This window comes from Pagrus major, chromosome 19 (genome assembly GCF_040436345.1).
Source record: "Pagrus major chromosome 19, Pma_NU_1.0".
Taxonomy (NCBI): Eukaryota; Metazoa; Chordata; class Actinopteri; order Spariformes; family Sparidae; genus Pagrus; species Pagrus major.
In genome coordinates, this window is record NC_133233.1 from 30,272,397 (window position 1) to 30,288,159 (window position 15,763).

The 15,763-nt window shown below is 43.6% G+C and overlaps 1 protein-coding gene across 2 annotated transcripts in view; it reads left to right on the forward strand.

Annotated features, from left to right (window-relative positions):
* The window catches only part of LOC141014521 (piezo-type mechanosensitive ion channel component 2-like), a 56,760-nt gene that overhangs the window by 27,384 nt on the left and 13,613 nt on the right, over positions 1-15,763 (forward strand). For both annotated transcript variants that reach the window (XM_073488345.1, XM_073488346.1), the window contains 24 exons: positions 322-439; positions 551-804; positions 1,070-1,218; positions 1,633-1,711; positions 1,818-1,912; positions 2,057-2,250; positions 2,336-2,493; positions 2,586-2,762; positions 3,664-3,777; positions 3,884-4,084; positions 4,938-5,142; positions 5,497-5,598; positions 7,331-7,508; positions 7,589-7,675; positions 8,440-8,596; positions 10,530-10,626; positions 10,866-11,031; positions 11,112-11,201; positions 11,800-11,888; positions 11,978-12,037; positions 12,756-12,874; positions 13,729-13,849; positions 15,028-15,108; positions 15,523-15,689. In XM_073488345.1, the coding sequence (XP_073344446.1) occupies positions 322-439; positions 551-804; positions 1,070-1,218; positions 1,633-1,711; positions 1,818-1,912; positions 2,057-2,250; positions 2,336-2,493; positions 2,586-2,762; positions 3,664-3,777; positions 3,884-4,084; positions 4,938-5,142; positions 5,497-5,598; positions 7,331-7,508; positions 7,589-7,675; positions 8,440-8,596; positions 10,530-10,626; positions 10,866-11,031; positions 11,112-11,201; positions 11,800-11,888; positions 11,978-12,037; positions 12,756-12,874; positions 13,729-13,849; positions 15,028-15,108; positions 15,523-15,689 (3,258 nt within the window). The remainder of the gene's footprint in view (positions 1-321; positions 440-550; positions 805-1,069; positions 1,219-1,632; positions 1,712-1,817; positions 1,913-2,056; positions 2,251-2,335; positions 2,494-2,585; positions 2,763-3,663; positions 3,778-3,883; positions 4,085-4,937; positions 5,143-5,496; positions 5,599-7,330; positions 7,509-7,588; positions 7,676-8,439; positions 8,597-10,529; positions 10,627-10,865; positions 11,032-11,111; positions 11,202-11,799; positions 11,889-11,977; positions 12,038-12,755; positions 12,875-13,728; positions 13,850-15,027; positions 15,109-15,522; positions 15,690-15,763) is intronic.

The following is a 15,763-nucleotide window of genomic DNA, read 5'->3' on the forward strand; positions in this document are numbered from 1 at the left end:
ATGATCATGTTGATGGTGATGATGATGATGATGGTGAAGATGATGATGATGATGATGGTGAAGATGATGATGATGATGATGGTGGTGATGGTGATGAAGATGATGGTGATGATCATGTTGATGGTGATGATGATGATGGTGACAATGAAGATGGTGATGATGGTGGTGATGGTGATGAAGATGATGATGATGATAGTGAAGATGATGATGATGATGGTGGTGATGAAGATGATGTTGATGGTGGTGATGGTGATGATGATGATGAAGATGATGATGATGTTGATGGTGGTGATGGTGATGTTGAATTTGTCACTGTTGCAGTTGATGTGTCTGTTGACCTTCTGGCTGCTGCTGCGTCAGGCACTGACGGAGAAGAGAGACAGACAGAAAGACAGACAGACAGACACACAGCTGTCTACCATCACTGTCCACATCAAGGGTAAGAACCTGTCTCACTGACTGATCACCTGTCTGTCTGATGATCACCTGTCTCACTAACCAGTCACCTGTCTGTCTGGTGATAACCTGTCTGTTTTTGTATGTCCTCCAGAAGAGCAGAGGGCAGATGAAGACCTGCAGGAGAAGAAGGAGGAGGAGGAGGTGTTGTATGAGGAGGTGCTGCTCCTGCAGAGAGGAGGAGGAGTTAAGATGGAGGCTCTGGTTGCCGTGGTTACCAGGATGTTTGTTAAATACTGGATCTACGTGTGTGGGACAATGTTCTTCTTCGTTAGTTTTGAGGGGAAAATTGTCCTCTACAAAGTCATCTACATGGTCATGTTCCTCTGCTGCGTCGCCCTCTACCAGGTACTGCAAGTACTGCAAGTATTACTACTGTACTGTACTGTACTGTACTGTACTGCTGCTGGTTATTGTGACCTGTTCTGGAGTCAGATGTAGAGTTTTAATCTTAGCTCTGATTGGATGAACACTGAATTTGAATGTCCAATCCTGTGTTGATTTGTGTCAGTGGGCGGGGCTTCTGTTTGGATGGATCACTGGTTAGATTGTTGTTGTTCTGGTTCTGATGTGACCTGATTGACAGCATCGACCTGTCTGTCTGTCTCCGTAGTTGAACTACGAGCGTTGGCGTGCCTTGCTCAGGGGTTTCTGGGTAGCTGTGGTGGTTTACTCGATGCTGGTTCTGATCCTAGTCTACACCTTCCAGTTCCCCTCATCCCCTCACACCTGGAGCTATTACAGTGGACTCAGCACTCACAGGTGTTTCATCTACTGTCTCTACTGATTCAAATATCTCTGTCTCTATTTTCTGCTATGTCTCTGATCTCTAATGTCTCTAATATCTCAACTGTCTCTACTGTCTATAATGTCTCTAATGTCTGTCTCTATTGTCTCTGCTATCTCTTAATGTGTCAACCATCTCTACTGTCTCTAATGCCTCTACTATCTCAAATGTCTTGAATGTCTTGAATGTCTCTTATGTCTCTACTGTCTCTAATGTTTCAACTGTCTCTACTTTCTCTAATGTCTCTAATGTCTCTACTATCTCTAATGCCTCTACTGTCTCTAATGCCTTGACTGTCTCTAATGTCTGTCCCTACTGTCTCTACTATTTCTAATGTCTTGACTATCTCTAATGTCTCTACTGTGTCTATGGTATCCTTGTCTCTCCAGGCTGGAGGATGTGGGTTTGGAGAAGTTTTCAGTTCCAGTTCTCTTCACAAAGATCTTCATCCCAGCTGCCTTCCTCCTGGTACTCAGACACGTTCTTACAGAACATCAGACAGTTTGACGATTGGTTCCTTTGTCTTTTTCTTCTGCTGTGTTTCATTGAATGTTGACCTAATATTGTTCTGCAGGTGTGTATCGTACACCTGCATTACTTCCACGAGCCGTTCTTGCAGCTGACTGACCTGAAGACTGTAGTGGACACACACAACAGCACCATCACCAGGTAACACACACACACACACACACACACACACACACACACACACACACACACACACACACACACACACAAACCGATCTGCTGGTCACAGGTCAACAACATGTGACGTCCTCCTGTCCAATCAGTGACCTCTGTGTGTAATGGCAGGTTGGTCCACTCTGACGGCAGCCTGTTTGACCTGTCTGTGGGTGGAGCTCCTCAACTCCTCCTTGAGGAGGAGAAGAGAGGAGGACAGAGGGAGAGACAGGAGGAGACAGAGGAGAAGTGGATAAAGAAGGAGGAAGAGGAGGAAGAGTATCCCTGTATGTTTGATGGGGAAACCCTGTCTGACCCCATGGCAGGTAAACCCACTGCGTCATCATGATCATACCGGTGACAGGTGAGTTTTAAACAGGAAGTTAACTCCTCATGTCTCCTCCTCCTCAGTGCTGGTCTCTTGGAGGTTGGTGGTGGATCGTCTCTCTGTTTTGTTCCTGCGCCTCCTCTTGTCCCTGCAGCGCCTGCAGCACCTCCTCTGGTGGCTCCTGGAACTGCACATCGTCAAGATCGTCTCCTCCTACATCATCTGGGTCTCTGTGAAGGAGGTCAGAGCCTGTTTCTCTCTCTCCTCAGGTGTGTGTTGAACCTGTCTGTCTCTCCTCAGGTGTGTGTGTTAACCCTGTCTGTCTCTCCTCAGGTGTGTGTGTTTAACCTGCTCTTCGTGCTGTGTGTGGCCGTGGCTCTGCCGTGCAGGCCGTGGCGCCCCTTGCTGTCGGGAATGTGTACAGTTTGGACATGTGTGGTGACCGTCTGTAAGATGTTGTACCAACTCAACTTCGTCCAACCAGCCAGATACTCCTATAACTGCACCATGGTAACCCTGTATAACCTGTCTGTCTGCCTTTCTCTGAGACGTCTCATATATTTAGGCACTCCAAAAAAGGAAATATCAATAAAAGGAGGACGGCAATATTAAAAAGCCTTTATTGTCATGGCTAAATCATTACAAAAGCCAACATGTTTCAGACATCAGGTCTTCAAACAACACCTGGCTGTGTCCACAGCCAATAAGAGTTATTCACATGACCCATATCAACCTTTTGTGTCATCTCATCTGTTGTTGTTTCATTGCTTCATTAACTTGAATGTGTTTCACCTGGTGTGGTCATATTGGGGCTCTGGCTGTGGTTGTTTTTGTGCTTGTGTGTTACAGAGGTGCACTGGAGAGCTGGGCAGGGTTTCTGTCTGACATTCACATGACACCTGCAGTGCATTGTGGTAATCAACACCGGCTGAAATACTAGTCCTCATTGTCTCGCTGCCAGATGATTTTGTCAGTTTGACGTGGTATATGGTCCAAACAGTTAGCTCGAGGATACTCGTTAGCAACTCGTGTTTTTTTGTGCGGAGCCACCAGCCTGAGCCGGAGCTCACCTCCACTCCCCGACGACTCTTTAAGTTTTTCAATAAATCCTTTGTGTGTTCTATTCCCTGTTCTGGTTTCTGTGTTTGGGTCCTCTAACCAACCAACCACTGAGTGTAATAGTTATGTCATTATCTGGGTCATGTGAATGCCTCCTACTGGCTGTGGCTACAAACAGGTTGAGCCACATGGTAGTGTTTGTTTGGAGCCCTGATGAAGACCGGACTGCCTCTGGAATCACTAGTTTTGCCTTTATTGTGTTAAATAGAGCAACCAGTCATCTTCTCTATATCTAATATTTTACTTTTCACAAACTGTAGCAACAACCAAATGCCTGTCTGTCTCTCTGCAGCCAGGTAACTCCAGCACCGACTTGTCCCACTCTGTTTTGTACTCTGGCCCAGTTGACCCCGCCCAGTGGGTGGGGCTTCGTAAAACAGACGGAAAACTGCTTGATTACCTGAGGGTGAGGAGTGACATCACTAAAAACACGAGTGACATCACAACCAATCACACTTTAATCAGCACTGTTAGCTCTGATAACTTAGCGTTATGCTAACCTGTCTCTACAGTATAACCTGATGATGTTGGCGCTGTTAGCCTTCGAGGTGACTGTTTACAGACACCAGGAGCTCTACCGTCTCCGGCACAACAAAGTCCCGCCCCCCACCAGAACGTTGTTTCATGACATCACCAGGCGTCACCTGGACGACAGCGTGCTAAGCTGTGTGAAGTACTTCCTCAACTACTACTTCTACAAGTTTGGACTGGAGGTGAGATGCACACATGTCAGCATAGCATTAATGGTTAGGGTTACACACACGCCAAACATTTCTCCGATCCGTTCACCATGTATTTAAAACACCTCCCAACTATCCCTCTCTCCTTAACTGTTTCAGTAGGGCGATCACGGCTGCACACCTGGTTGTTCTGTTCCCTGAACACATATATTCACACAAACATTATTAATATTCAGCCTTTGATGAAACGCTGCACGGTCATCTTGTCATCTCCCATTCATAAGGTTGACTGGCAAAACAAGGGTGTAACAACTTCCTTCTTTTAAAAAGATCGCTTCGTGTGTTTTGAAGGTCATGTGATCAACATGAATATGTTTTATTTTTCAATGGATTTTGTTGCCAATTAACTTGCTTTGGTTATGGGGGAAATATTTAGACAGCGGTGGGAAATGTATGTGTAAAATACACTAATGTTAAATGGGCTGTAATTGTTTTGTCTGCCAGATGAAATGGTCAAATGTGTATTTTCATGTCAATAAATACGTCCAGGGGAGGGGCTGTTAGTTAAAAGGGGGCCATCTTGGTCTTGTGAAATCAGTCTTGGTTTGGTTGCTTTGTGTCCGTTTCTATCTGGAAGACATTGAGTCATTAAGGGACTCAGTTTTCATTGCTATTCTGATCATCTTGTACAGATTTTTTTTTTCTTTCATTTTTCACCTTTTGTAGATATTTGCACTGTTTGCACGTTGGGGAGCTGGTTTAATGAATGGACTGTTACTATAGTTTTTTCGACTGGGCCATTACTCGTTATGTTTTGAGGAGTCTGAAGTAGAACCCTGTGATATAATCACTTGCCTGTTTTAAACATTCCCACACTCTTCCGCAGACTTGCTTTCTGTTGGCTGTGAATGTGATTGGTCAACGAATGGATCTGTTTGCTGTAGGCCACGCCTTTGGTCTCATCACCGTCCTATCATGTCGCAGCAGGAAGCGCATCGCCTCAGTTTGGCCCAAGTACTGCTATTTCCTGTCAGGGGTGCTGTGTTTCCAGTATATGCTGTGTATTGGATTCCCTCCTGCTGCCTGCAAAGGTACAAACTCAACTGATATCTTCCTGTTGGAATTATTTACTCCACAATTTAGTTCAGAAACCATCTTAGGACATTTATAAAGGCTTTTATTCTGAAAAGATTAAAAAACATGTTGGAAGACGAATTGTTTTTCTCCCCTGATGGATCCAGAACAGTTTCCCTCTGCTTCATGTCTCTGTGCTGAGCAAAGACTCGAGATGAAACTGATTTCTGATTTTGGAACTAAAACATTTATTACAAATGGTTAGACTGATTTTTTTTTTTTTTTTTTCTTTCCTAAAATCGGAATTAAATCTGACAATTCAGGAAAATATGAATGTTTTTGTCACAGCAGCAGATCTGTTGTATTTTCAGATTATCCCTGGAGACCTCCATCCTCCAACATGGACTCGAATGTGGTGAAGTGGCTCTTCCTCCCCGATCACCTGACCCCACCGAACCCAATCTTCCTCCTTTGTAAGATCATTATCGTCATCATCGTCATCATTTAGCATGAGATGACAAGTGAAAAACTTCCTGAATACAAAGAAATCATTTCATCACATATATTAACATTTTACTTTCGTAGAGTAGTCAGTTTACACATCTACATGGTACAAGGTAATTTATTTGTCATTATACAACAAAAGGTTGCACAACAGAATGAAAGTTTGTAAATTTCTTCGTGTTACACAAATTACAGAACATATATACAGATAAACACTTAACACATCTTTGGAATCTGCATCTGGGTTAATGTAAACAACAGCAACAAGATGGTGATGATAATGTGGTCAGCATCTTCACCTCAAAGTTGGACACCTGGGAAACACAGTCCATCAACTTTGTATATGTGTGAGCACCAAGCATTGATGTTATAAACTCAGAGTCCACCTCTTCTGGTCCAGCTGTGGTCCTGCTCTCTGTCAGCACAAATGATGTAAACACAGAGTCCACCTCTCCTGGTCCAGCTGTAGTCCTGCTCTCTGTCAGCACCAATGATGTAAACACAGAGTCCACCTCTCCTGGTCCAGCTGTAGTCCTGCTCTCTGTCAGCACCAATGATGTAAACACAGAGTCCACCTCTCCTGGTCCAGCTGTGGTCCTACTCTCTGTCAGCACAAATGATGTAAACACAGAGTCCACCTCTCCTGGTCCAGCTGTAGTCCTGCTCTCTGTCAGCACCAATGATGTAAACACAGAGTCCACCTCTCCTGGTCCAGCTGTAGTCCTGCTCTCTGTCAGCACCAATGATGTAAACACAGAGTCCACCTCTCCTGGTCCAGCTGTGGTCCTACTCTCTGTCAGCACAAATGATGTAAACACAGAGTCCACCTCTCCTGGTCCAGCTGTAGTCCTGCTCTCTGTCAGCACAAATGATGTAAACACAGAGTCCACCTCTCCTGGTCCAGCTGTAGTCCTGCTCTCTGTCAGCACAAATGATGTAAACACAGAGTCCACCTCTCCTGGTCCAGCTGTAGTCCTGCTCTCTGTCGGCTCAGCACATGATCCGCCCGTCGGGTGCAACAGCTTGATCAGAGATGTTGTGGTGGAGACAGGTCTCTGTGGCTACAACAGCCTGAGGACCATTTCCTATTCCTGCGAGCAGACATTAGCCCGGAGCAGCCTTTAACCAAGTTGGTTTAGAATGGCTCTTTTTCTGGCTCTCTTCCTACCTGGGCGGTCCAAACAGTCAGGTTAGATGGTCGAAAGATGCCGGTCTCAAAGTCTGCCGCTCTTAGTCCAAAAAATACGCTTTTTTCTCCAATGATGATGACCGTATTTCTGCCCTAAGCAGTATGTGTTTCAGCAACAAAGTCGTACAAAGTCATAGTTAAAAAAACACAAATGTTGCACAATTTGGAGGAGCTACATGCCGCTGCATCTTCATGTGGTGCTGTTGCCATAGCAGAACTGCCGTAGCATATCCAAACAAATCCAAGTTCTTAGAGCAAAAATTTATATTTTTACGGTTCAGTTTCAGTTTCTTGAGACTTTCAGAAATAAATCTTGGTCCTCACCACAAATTTAGGAATTTAGGATTAAACATGTTTTTTGACCAAATCTGAAAATCCAGGTTTCTGATTTTATAAAAATCCAAAACATTTATTAAAATCTAAAGTTGTGGATTCATTTGAAGGTAAAACCTGAACATGTCAAATGTTGGCTGATGATATCTGTTACAGTTGTCTGTTTCCTGATCTTCCAGATGACTTCCTGCTCCTCCTCGGTGCCTCCCTGCAGCTGCAGGTCTTTGAAGAGGAGCTCCAGGCGTCGGTTCAGATCCTCGCAGGAGACAACTGTGAGCTGGATGAAGACGAGGGACACATCTCTGATCTAATCAGACGACTCCGTCTCAGCACGGTTCCTGACTTCATGATGTGCAGGTAAGCTCCACCCACTGCCTGCTTGCCTCTCTCCCTGTCTGTCTGTTTACCTGTCTGACCTTTGACCTCTGTATGTATAGGTCTTACCTGGACATGATGAAAGTGATCATCTTCAGCTACATGTTTTGGTTCGTTCTCACCATCATCTTCATCACTGGTACCACTAGGTGAGTAGGCATGGCCACAGGTACCTGAATTTAAATGCTCTCTTTAGGAAACATCAATGCTGCTGAAAACAGAACCAGGAGTCTCAGATTCAAAGAACAAAACGTTTGTAAAACCCAAATATTCTGGATTAAGTCAAGGACTACACCTGAGTTTTTGTAAAACCTGTAAGGCTGCAAAGGATACACCTGTGCATCCACTCCATCTACAACTACTTCCTTTTCCTGGCAAGGGACCTAAAAAAAAGGGAGGGTCATTACATCACTGAATCTTTGGTTCCAGACTGTGTTGACAGCCTCATTGAAGTCAATGGGAGATGATGGAGAAGCACACTACAGCCCAACATATGTACATTGTATGACTTCTGATGAGGAAATGCCTCCAGAAAATAAAAGAACACCTTATTTTTAAATCAACACGTTGTTCACCCCTTAAAGTTGTGCAGGAAAGATCCTGTTTGTGCTGCTGTTCGTGGTTTAAGTGCAGTCTCATCAGTCGGACCTGCCTCGTCAGTTCTGTCAATCATTTGGGGGAAAGAATCAGCTGTTAACCTACTCTCTGTAGTGTGTTACTTCATTTTCTGGAGGCATTTCTTCATCAGAAGAAAAGTTAGTGTGTTTCTCCATCATCTCCCATTGACTTCAACACAACTGTCACCACAGTCTGGTATCAAAGATTCAGTGATGTGATGACCCTTCCCTCTTTTTTAAGGATCAGTATCTTCTATATGGGTTACATGGTGGCATGTTTGTACTTCCTCTTCCAGGATCAGTATCTTCTGTATGGGTTACCTGGTGGCATGTTTCTACTTCCTGTTGGTGGGTGGAGACCTGCTGCTGAAACCAGTCAAATCCATCCTGGTGTACTGGGACTGTCTGATTGGCTACAATGTGTTTGTCATCACCATGAAGAATATTCTGTCGGTAAGATGTATAATCATCATCATCATCGTAATAATAACGATAAACCTTTATGGGTATAGAAAATATTCAAATATGAAAAGAGTTGTAAAAATAGGCACAAAGGTACGAGGCAGTGTGCATGTTGTTTGGGATGTCTGTCAACAGACTGAGGTGAGCAGCTGTTCCAATATATTACATTAACATTTACATTACATTTAGGGCATTTAACAGATGCTTTTGTCCAAAGCGACTTACAATAAGTACATTTGTCACAAGAAAGAAACCACAACATATCACCGTTGATAAAGTAGAAAAGATAGAATTATATTCAAGCCCTCTTCCGAGCAAAGTAGCTGCCATTTATCAAGGATACCTTTCATAAGTGCTATGATGTAAGTGCTAAAGGTAGGAACATACAAGTGCATATTATAATTTTTTTTTTTTTTTTGGTGGGGGGGTGTGGGGAGGGGAGGGAGTAATGCTATGCAGGGTCGAGGTGAAGTCTGAACAAGTGAGTTTTGAGTCTTTTGCGAAAGATGGCGAGTGACTCTGCTGTCCTGACATTGATCGGGAGTCACGACTCTTCTCTGTTCTGGCACCTCAGTGCCCCTCAGTGCCAGAACAGAGAGGAGTCGCAACTTCACTGGGCGGTCTTTGTTTGCTCTTAGCGATGGCAGTATCAGTTGGCCAGCTGATGTAGTAGAGCGAAGTGCTCGCGCAGGGGCGTGTGGTCTGACCAGTGTTTGGAGGTAGATGGGTGCAGTTTGGTTGACGGCCTTGAAGGCCAGCACCATGGTCTTGAATCTGATGCGGGCCGCAACAGGAAGCCAGTGGAGGTTACGGAGGAGGGGGGTCACATGGCACAGAGTTTGGGTAGATTGAAAATGAGGCGCACTGCAGCGTTCTGGATACGTTGCAACGGTTTAGTCGCAGAGGCTGGGAGTCCAGCCAAGAGCGAGTTGCAGTAGTTGAGGCGGGAGATGACCAGCGATTGAACCAGGAGTTGCGTCGCGTCCTTTGTGAGGAAAGACCGGATCCTGCGGATGTTGTAGAGGGCAAATCTGCAGGAGAAGGGGTGCTGCTGTATGTATCTGTGTGTGTAATAAGTGCATCATTTCATTAACGTACGAGAAACAGCAGGTTAACTTTGTTGACTTTTCATCATCAACTGTAATTATGTGATTTGGCATTGGTTTTGAGTCACTGGGTCACATGACCTGGAAGCTACTGAAAAAAAAGATTTTTCAATTAAATATTAATAAAAGAAAACAGAAGAACCCTAAGCCTAACCAATAACCAAGAGGTGTGTCTCATTCAACCAGTAAAGGGAGACATTTCAGCATTGAATTTAGACTATACTGCTTAAATAAAACTCTTAATATTGAATTTAAATTTATTAATGTAAATCTTTTTCAGTAGCTTCCAGGTCATGTGACCCGTTGACTCAAAATCATTGTCAAAATGTCTTCCTATCCTGGTTGATTGAGACACATCTCTTTGTATATGGACTTTAATTGCCCTTTTCACTTTCTGCTGCCTGAAGATAGAAATGCACCATCAATGCACCATCAATGCACCATCAATGCTCCTGACCAAACCGCATTTTAAGACCAACAGGCCCAGGGGCGCACAGTGGCTGCAAGTGCCATTAGCTACTAGCACAACGTGGGCGCTTTGTGTGAATATAAAATTGTTTCGTCAGAAACTAGCAATGACACATGTACTGCGTTGTGTGTTTCTTTGCACCAGGTGCAAGATGGAGACCACAGCCTAACCCTAACCCCATCTTCATACTGAAAACAAATATATATGGTAAAAAAGCTGATTTCTCTCTCTATCTGTCTGCCTGTCTATCTGCCTATCTCTCTCTCTCTCTCTCTCTCTGTCTGCTTGTCTGTCTATCTGCCTGTCTCTCTCTCTCTGTCTGCCTGTCTCTCTGCCTGTATGTGTGCAGATCCTGGCCTGTGGTTTCATTAAGTCGTTGGTACTGAATCACTGTTGGCTGATTCAGCTCTTCAGTTTGGCCTGCACCATCAAAGGATACACCAAACGTATGTAAACCACCTGTGTATCTACCTGTTTGTCTACCTGTCTCTCTTAAGTTCTGTGTAAATGTCTGTCAAAACAGTGATACAGAGACGAGTCCAAGTCAGACCATCAAGTCAAAACGATGAAGAGCAGTAGAGCTTCAGACAAACAGCCTGCCTGCCTGCCTGCCTGCCTGCCTGCCTGCCTGCCTGTCTGTCTGTTGTTGATGTGTTGTTGTTTGTGTATGTGTCACTTCCTGCAGCGGAGCAGCAGAGCAGTAAACAGTGTGAGTTGCCGAGTGATGAAGCGGGGATCATCTGGGACGGTGTCTGTTTCTGTTTCCTGTTGCTGCAGAGGAGAGTCTTCAGGAGTCACTACTTCCTGTATGTGGTCCTGGACCTGCAAAATACGCAACTGCTGGCCTCCAGGTACGGACTCACAATCACGTCAACACACACACACACATTAATACACACAGAGTCGTGATGTTAATGTGTGTGCGCTGCAGGGGGGCGGAGCTCTTCGAGGCCACCACAGTGAAAGCTGTCAGAGCTAGACTGGAGGTGGAGAAGACGTCAATGGACCTGCTGAAGAGACAGTAAGACACAAACACATGTGCAGTCAGGACCAGCCAGGTTGAGTCCAAGTCCAAACAGAAATGAGTCATGACTTAGTCCTAACAGGCTCGAGGCTGAGACAAGTCTGAGTCAAAATGCCCATGACACTTGCACAAATACAAGCAGAAGTGTCAAGAACAAATCCACACAATCTCAAGACAGAGCAAGTTCCAGTCAAAACCAAACAAGTGTGAGTTTAAAGAGGCCAGATAATGAGACGCAGTCAAAACAACCAGGACACTGAGGCTGCTTCACACGGTCAAAGACAGGTTTGAGTTCATTAAGTTTAAGACATACCAATAATACATAATAAATTATAAACAACAATAATGACATGAGATAACTCTGAGTCAAAATGATTCCAATGAGTCAAAAAATTGAGATGATGAATCTGAGTCAAAACAGCGCTCTGTTTCAGAAAATGGCTTTTGTGAAATCCTGTTTTCTGAAACAAGCCCCAACACTGAGAGTGAGACAAAGTGTTGATGGACACACCTGTCCAGGACCAGCTGTTGATGGAAAAACCTGTCCTGGACACTTCAGACTGGTCTGGCTTGTGAACCCCTTTCTGTCCTGCAGGATGGAGAGGATTAAATCTCGACAGCAGAAGTTCCGCAGAGGAAAAGAGAAAATGATGAGTTTGACCCAGGACAGCTTCCATACTGATGGTGTGTAAGCAAAGAGTGGTTGCCTGGTAACAGTGTTACAAACACAGCTGTGTGTTCTGTTGCTATAATTGTCATGTTTTCATTTTTAGGTCAAGAAAGCAAGAAGGGGCAGAAGGAGTGGTGGAGACCCTGGGTAAACCATGCCTCCAGTGAGTCACATGACCTCTGACATCCTCAGTCTCCCACATGTTAATGGGAGAAGTTAACCTTCAGGGCTCTCTGCCTGGAAGGTCTTAGGAAGTCAGGTGACGCAGGAATGTGTTTGGGTTGTAGTTTGTCCGTGGTACATTTGTACCGCAATATCTGAGGAAAGCCTGGAGGGAGTTTCTCCTAATCGCCTGATCTTCTGTGGTGATAATAGACATCTTCTGTGTTGATTTTAGAGATCTTCTGTGGTGATTTTAGAGATCTTCTGTGCTGCTGGGTTAACATTTGTGTGTGAAGCGTCCGTTTCTTTCAGAATCGGCTTGATTGACAAAGTATGACACATACAAGCAATATGACTTGTTCTTCTCAATTTACACACTGACACGCACACAGCAATAGGCTAAATGTTTTTGCTGATATTGATCTTCAGGTGATTGTCTGTCTGATTGGAGGCAAACAATGGTAAAGTAATTCTACTTTTTAGACTTAGTTCAGTTATTTTCAGGGTTTTCGTTATTGTTTGAATTTGTCTGTCACAGTTTGGTTAGGTTTAGAAAACATTGTGTATTGTGTTAAAAAAAGGATCTTTTAAAATGTGAGCCACGTTACTTTATGACAGAAAGGCCTGAAAGCTAACTTCTTCAGCACATTCACAGCTATTTTATCTGCACATGTTGGTCTTTCAAATACCTGTCTATCTGTCTGTCTGTCTGTCTGCAGTGGTGAGGAGTGGTGACTACTACCTGTTTGAGACGGACAGTGAGGAGGAGGAGGATGAGGAAAAGAAAGATGAAGAGGAGAAGAAGGAGAAGGCGCTACCTGAGAAATCAGCCTTACAGGTTTGAACACGTCACCTGAGACAAAATGCTGATGGCGTGAAGGAGTCCTCAGCGGGACCATCAGACCATCAGTTTGACACAGAATGAGATATTTATGATAGATTAACTTAACCTGCTGATAAATTATTATAATAATCAATATATTTATGCATATAGAACTTTTCAAGACAAGGTCACAAAGTGCTTCACAGAAACTGAAAGTCTCTCTGTGTGTTTCAATATCATCTTAAAAATGTAATAAATAAAACATGTCTCAAAGTCATCAGAAACCAGTGTAGGGGCAGTCAGAGATCCGAATGTGCTTCTCTTGAGTTTTAAAGAAGCATTTAAAGACCAAACTGATAAAACTAACCATGATATGGTCAACAAAGGAAGATAAAAAAAGAAATGGAAGGGCACCCAGCCTTGTTAATCAGTGTTGCTCAACAAAAATTAAAGAGCTGCACCATGTTTCCGATTTTATATGACTCCGTGGTAACCAGACTACTTACTACTTGTTTTTGACCAAATCACAATCAAAAGTTTCCGCGACATAAAAACAGTGACGTGAAAGGAAAGTGTTGACAGACTTTTATGTTGAAGATTCATCAATGACCACAAATCAGGCTGAAGACACTGTCACAACACCAGTCTACAGAGGACAGTCAGAGCTTATGGATTCTTTAGGTCAGAGGAAATATTGTCAACATATTCTCAAAATTTGTTCTTATGATGATGGTGGTTAAAAGACAGCAGTGTGTCCTACAGGAAGAAGAGGAGGTCAAGAGTGTAAAAAGAAGGCTCAAAGTTCTGGTCTGTCTGTCTGTCGCTCTCACCTGTGTCTCTCTCTCTCTCTCTCTCTCTCTCTCTCTCAGTTTGTCTATCATGCCTGGATAACAGACTCCAGAACAGCAATGAGAGCTCGCAACAACCAGAAGAAAATGTGGAAGAAAAACTCATCTGAACGAAGGAACCGGAGAGAAGAGAAGACAGGAGGTGAGGAGGAGGAGATCAGGAGGAAGAGGAAAGTGTTTCCTCCCGCAGTGATAAACAGAGAAGGATGTTTGGATGAAGGTTGTCTTTAGTCTGTAAACACTTGTCTGGTGTAAACCATGATTCAGATGCAGCAGAGTAACTGTTGGCTTCTCATGTACATCATCAAACTTCTCACAAAAAACACTGTAATGTCTAGCGGCCTGTGATCAGCCCAGTGTTGGCCTGTGGTCGGCCCGATGTCGGCCCGTGGTTGGCGAGCTGCTCAGAATGAAACATGAGGAGTTAATGGAGATAAATAAGATCATTTTTTTTGTTGTAGCAGCTAATAAAGAATTTGAACAGTAAAGATGTGTAAGAAGCTAATGTTTTACAGATCATAAGCTGATCTAATTTTACATTCAGTGTGTTGTATTCAGGTTTACCAGTGAGGGTTCACCACAGTGATGGAGCCTGGACAGACTGGGATTGTTTTTATTAGTTACAAGACATCAAACATGGTCATGTCTCTGTGTTCTTTTAATGAGCGTGATACATTGATATAACTTTTTAAAATAAGGAAGTATGTAAACATAAATTATAAAAACAACAACAAACAAGCAGAGGGAGACCTCAACCCATCATAACAACAAATTTGTTTCACCGAACAAAATAAAAAAACAAATTCAAAGAAATTCACTGAGTGATTAAAACGTTGAAGTTAAACAGTAACATAACATGTGGGTGGCTGTGGCTCAGGGTTAGAGCCAGCATCTTGTTATCGGAAGGTCGCTGGTTCGATTTCTCCTGGTCCGCATGTCGAAGTGTCCTTGGGCAAGATACTGCACCCCAAATTGCTCCTGATGTGCTGGTTGGCACCTTGCATGGCAGCCACCGCCATCAGTGTATGAATGTATGAATTACTGTAAGTCGCTTTGGACAAAAACGTCTGCTAAGTACCCTAAAATGTCAATGTAAACATAAAGTTTAAAAAAGGCCAGCAGTCTGAACAGCTGCCTCCAGATGTTGTTGAGTAATATTTAAAGTGATATCACAGAAATAATGTTAATGAAATAATATGACCCCAACATACAAACTTGAGTGTTCTCTCTCTCTAACTATCCCGCATGTGATCCACTCATCATGAATGTAGAGTGGTGTGTCATCTGCGTATCAGTGTAACTTTTCCTCCCTCTGTTCAGCAGCTGGAGTTATAGAAGTGATGGAGGAGACGCAGGTGGATGAAGAGGAGGACGAGAAGGAGGAAACCGAGGAGGGACCAGGTAGAAGGTCCACCAGTGTTTGGTGTCATTACATTTGTGTGTCTGTAGTCTACCCAAGATCATTTTTGAAACTACAAACACACTGTTGGTCCAGTAATGTTTCAGAGTGGAGTTACATTCTTCAGTTCAATTTTCATTCATATTGGATCAATACATATTTTAAACTACTTATTTATTTAGCCATTATTTAACCATGTATATAGAGTCCTTTCTGGAGTGTATTTCAACTTGATTTTAATGGATTCACATTTGATAAGAAGATTCTAAACTGGGCACAAATTTGCTAAAATGTCATCAAACTGATTAATTGGTAGGTAAAATAAAACTGAGTGTAGGGTAAGACCTTCACTCTCCCATATAACAATGTGAACAATGAGAATGAGTATGATCATCATCAGCCGTCATGTTTTTCAGACACGGTGCTGCGTCGGTTCTCCAACACGTTGCGGTTCTGTTGGGTTCTGCTGTCGGCTCTGCTGGACTCTCTGACTGCCTGGCTCAGAGGACTATGTCAGGAACACATTGCCATCTCCAGCGTCCTCCGCATCGAGCACTGCATGCTAATGCAACAGGCCAAGCAGGTATACTCAGGACTACAGAAGTGTTGCAACTATAACCAAGATTTCTGCCATGGCTGCATCAGTGAAGTTGATTT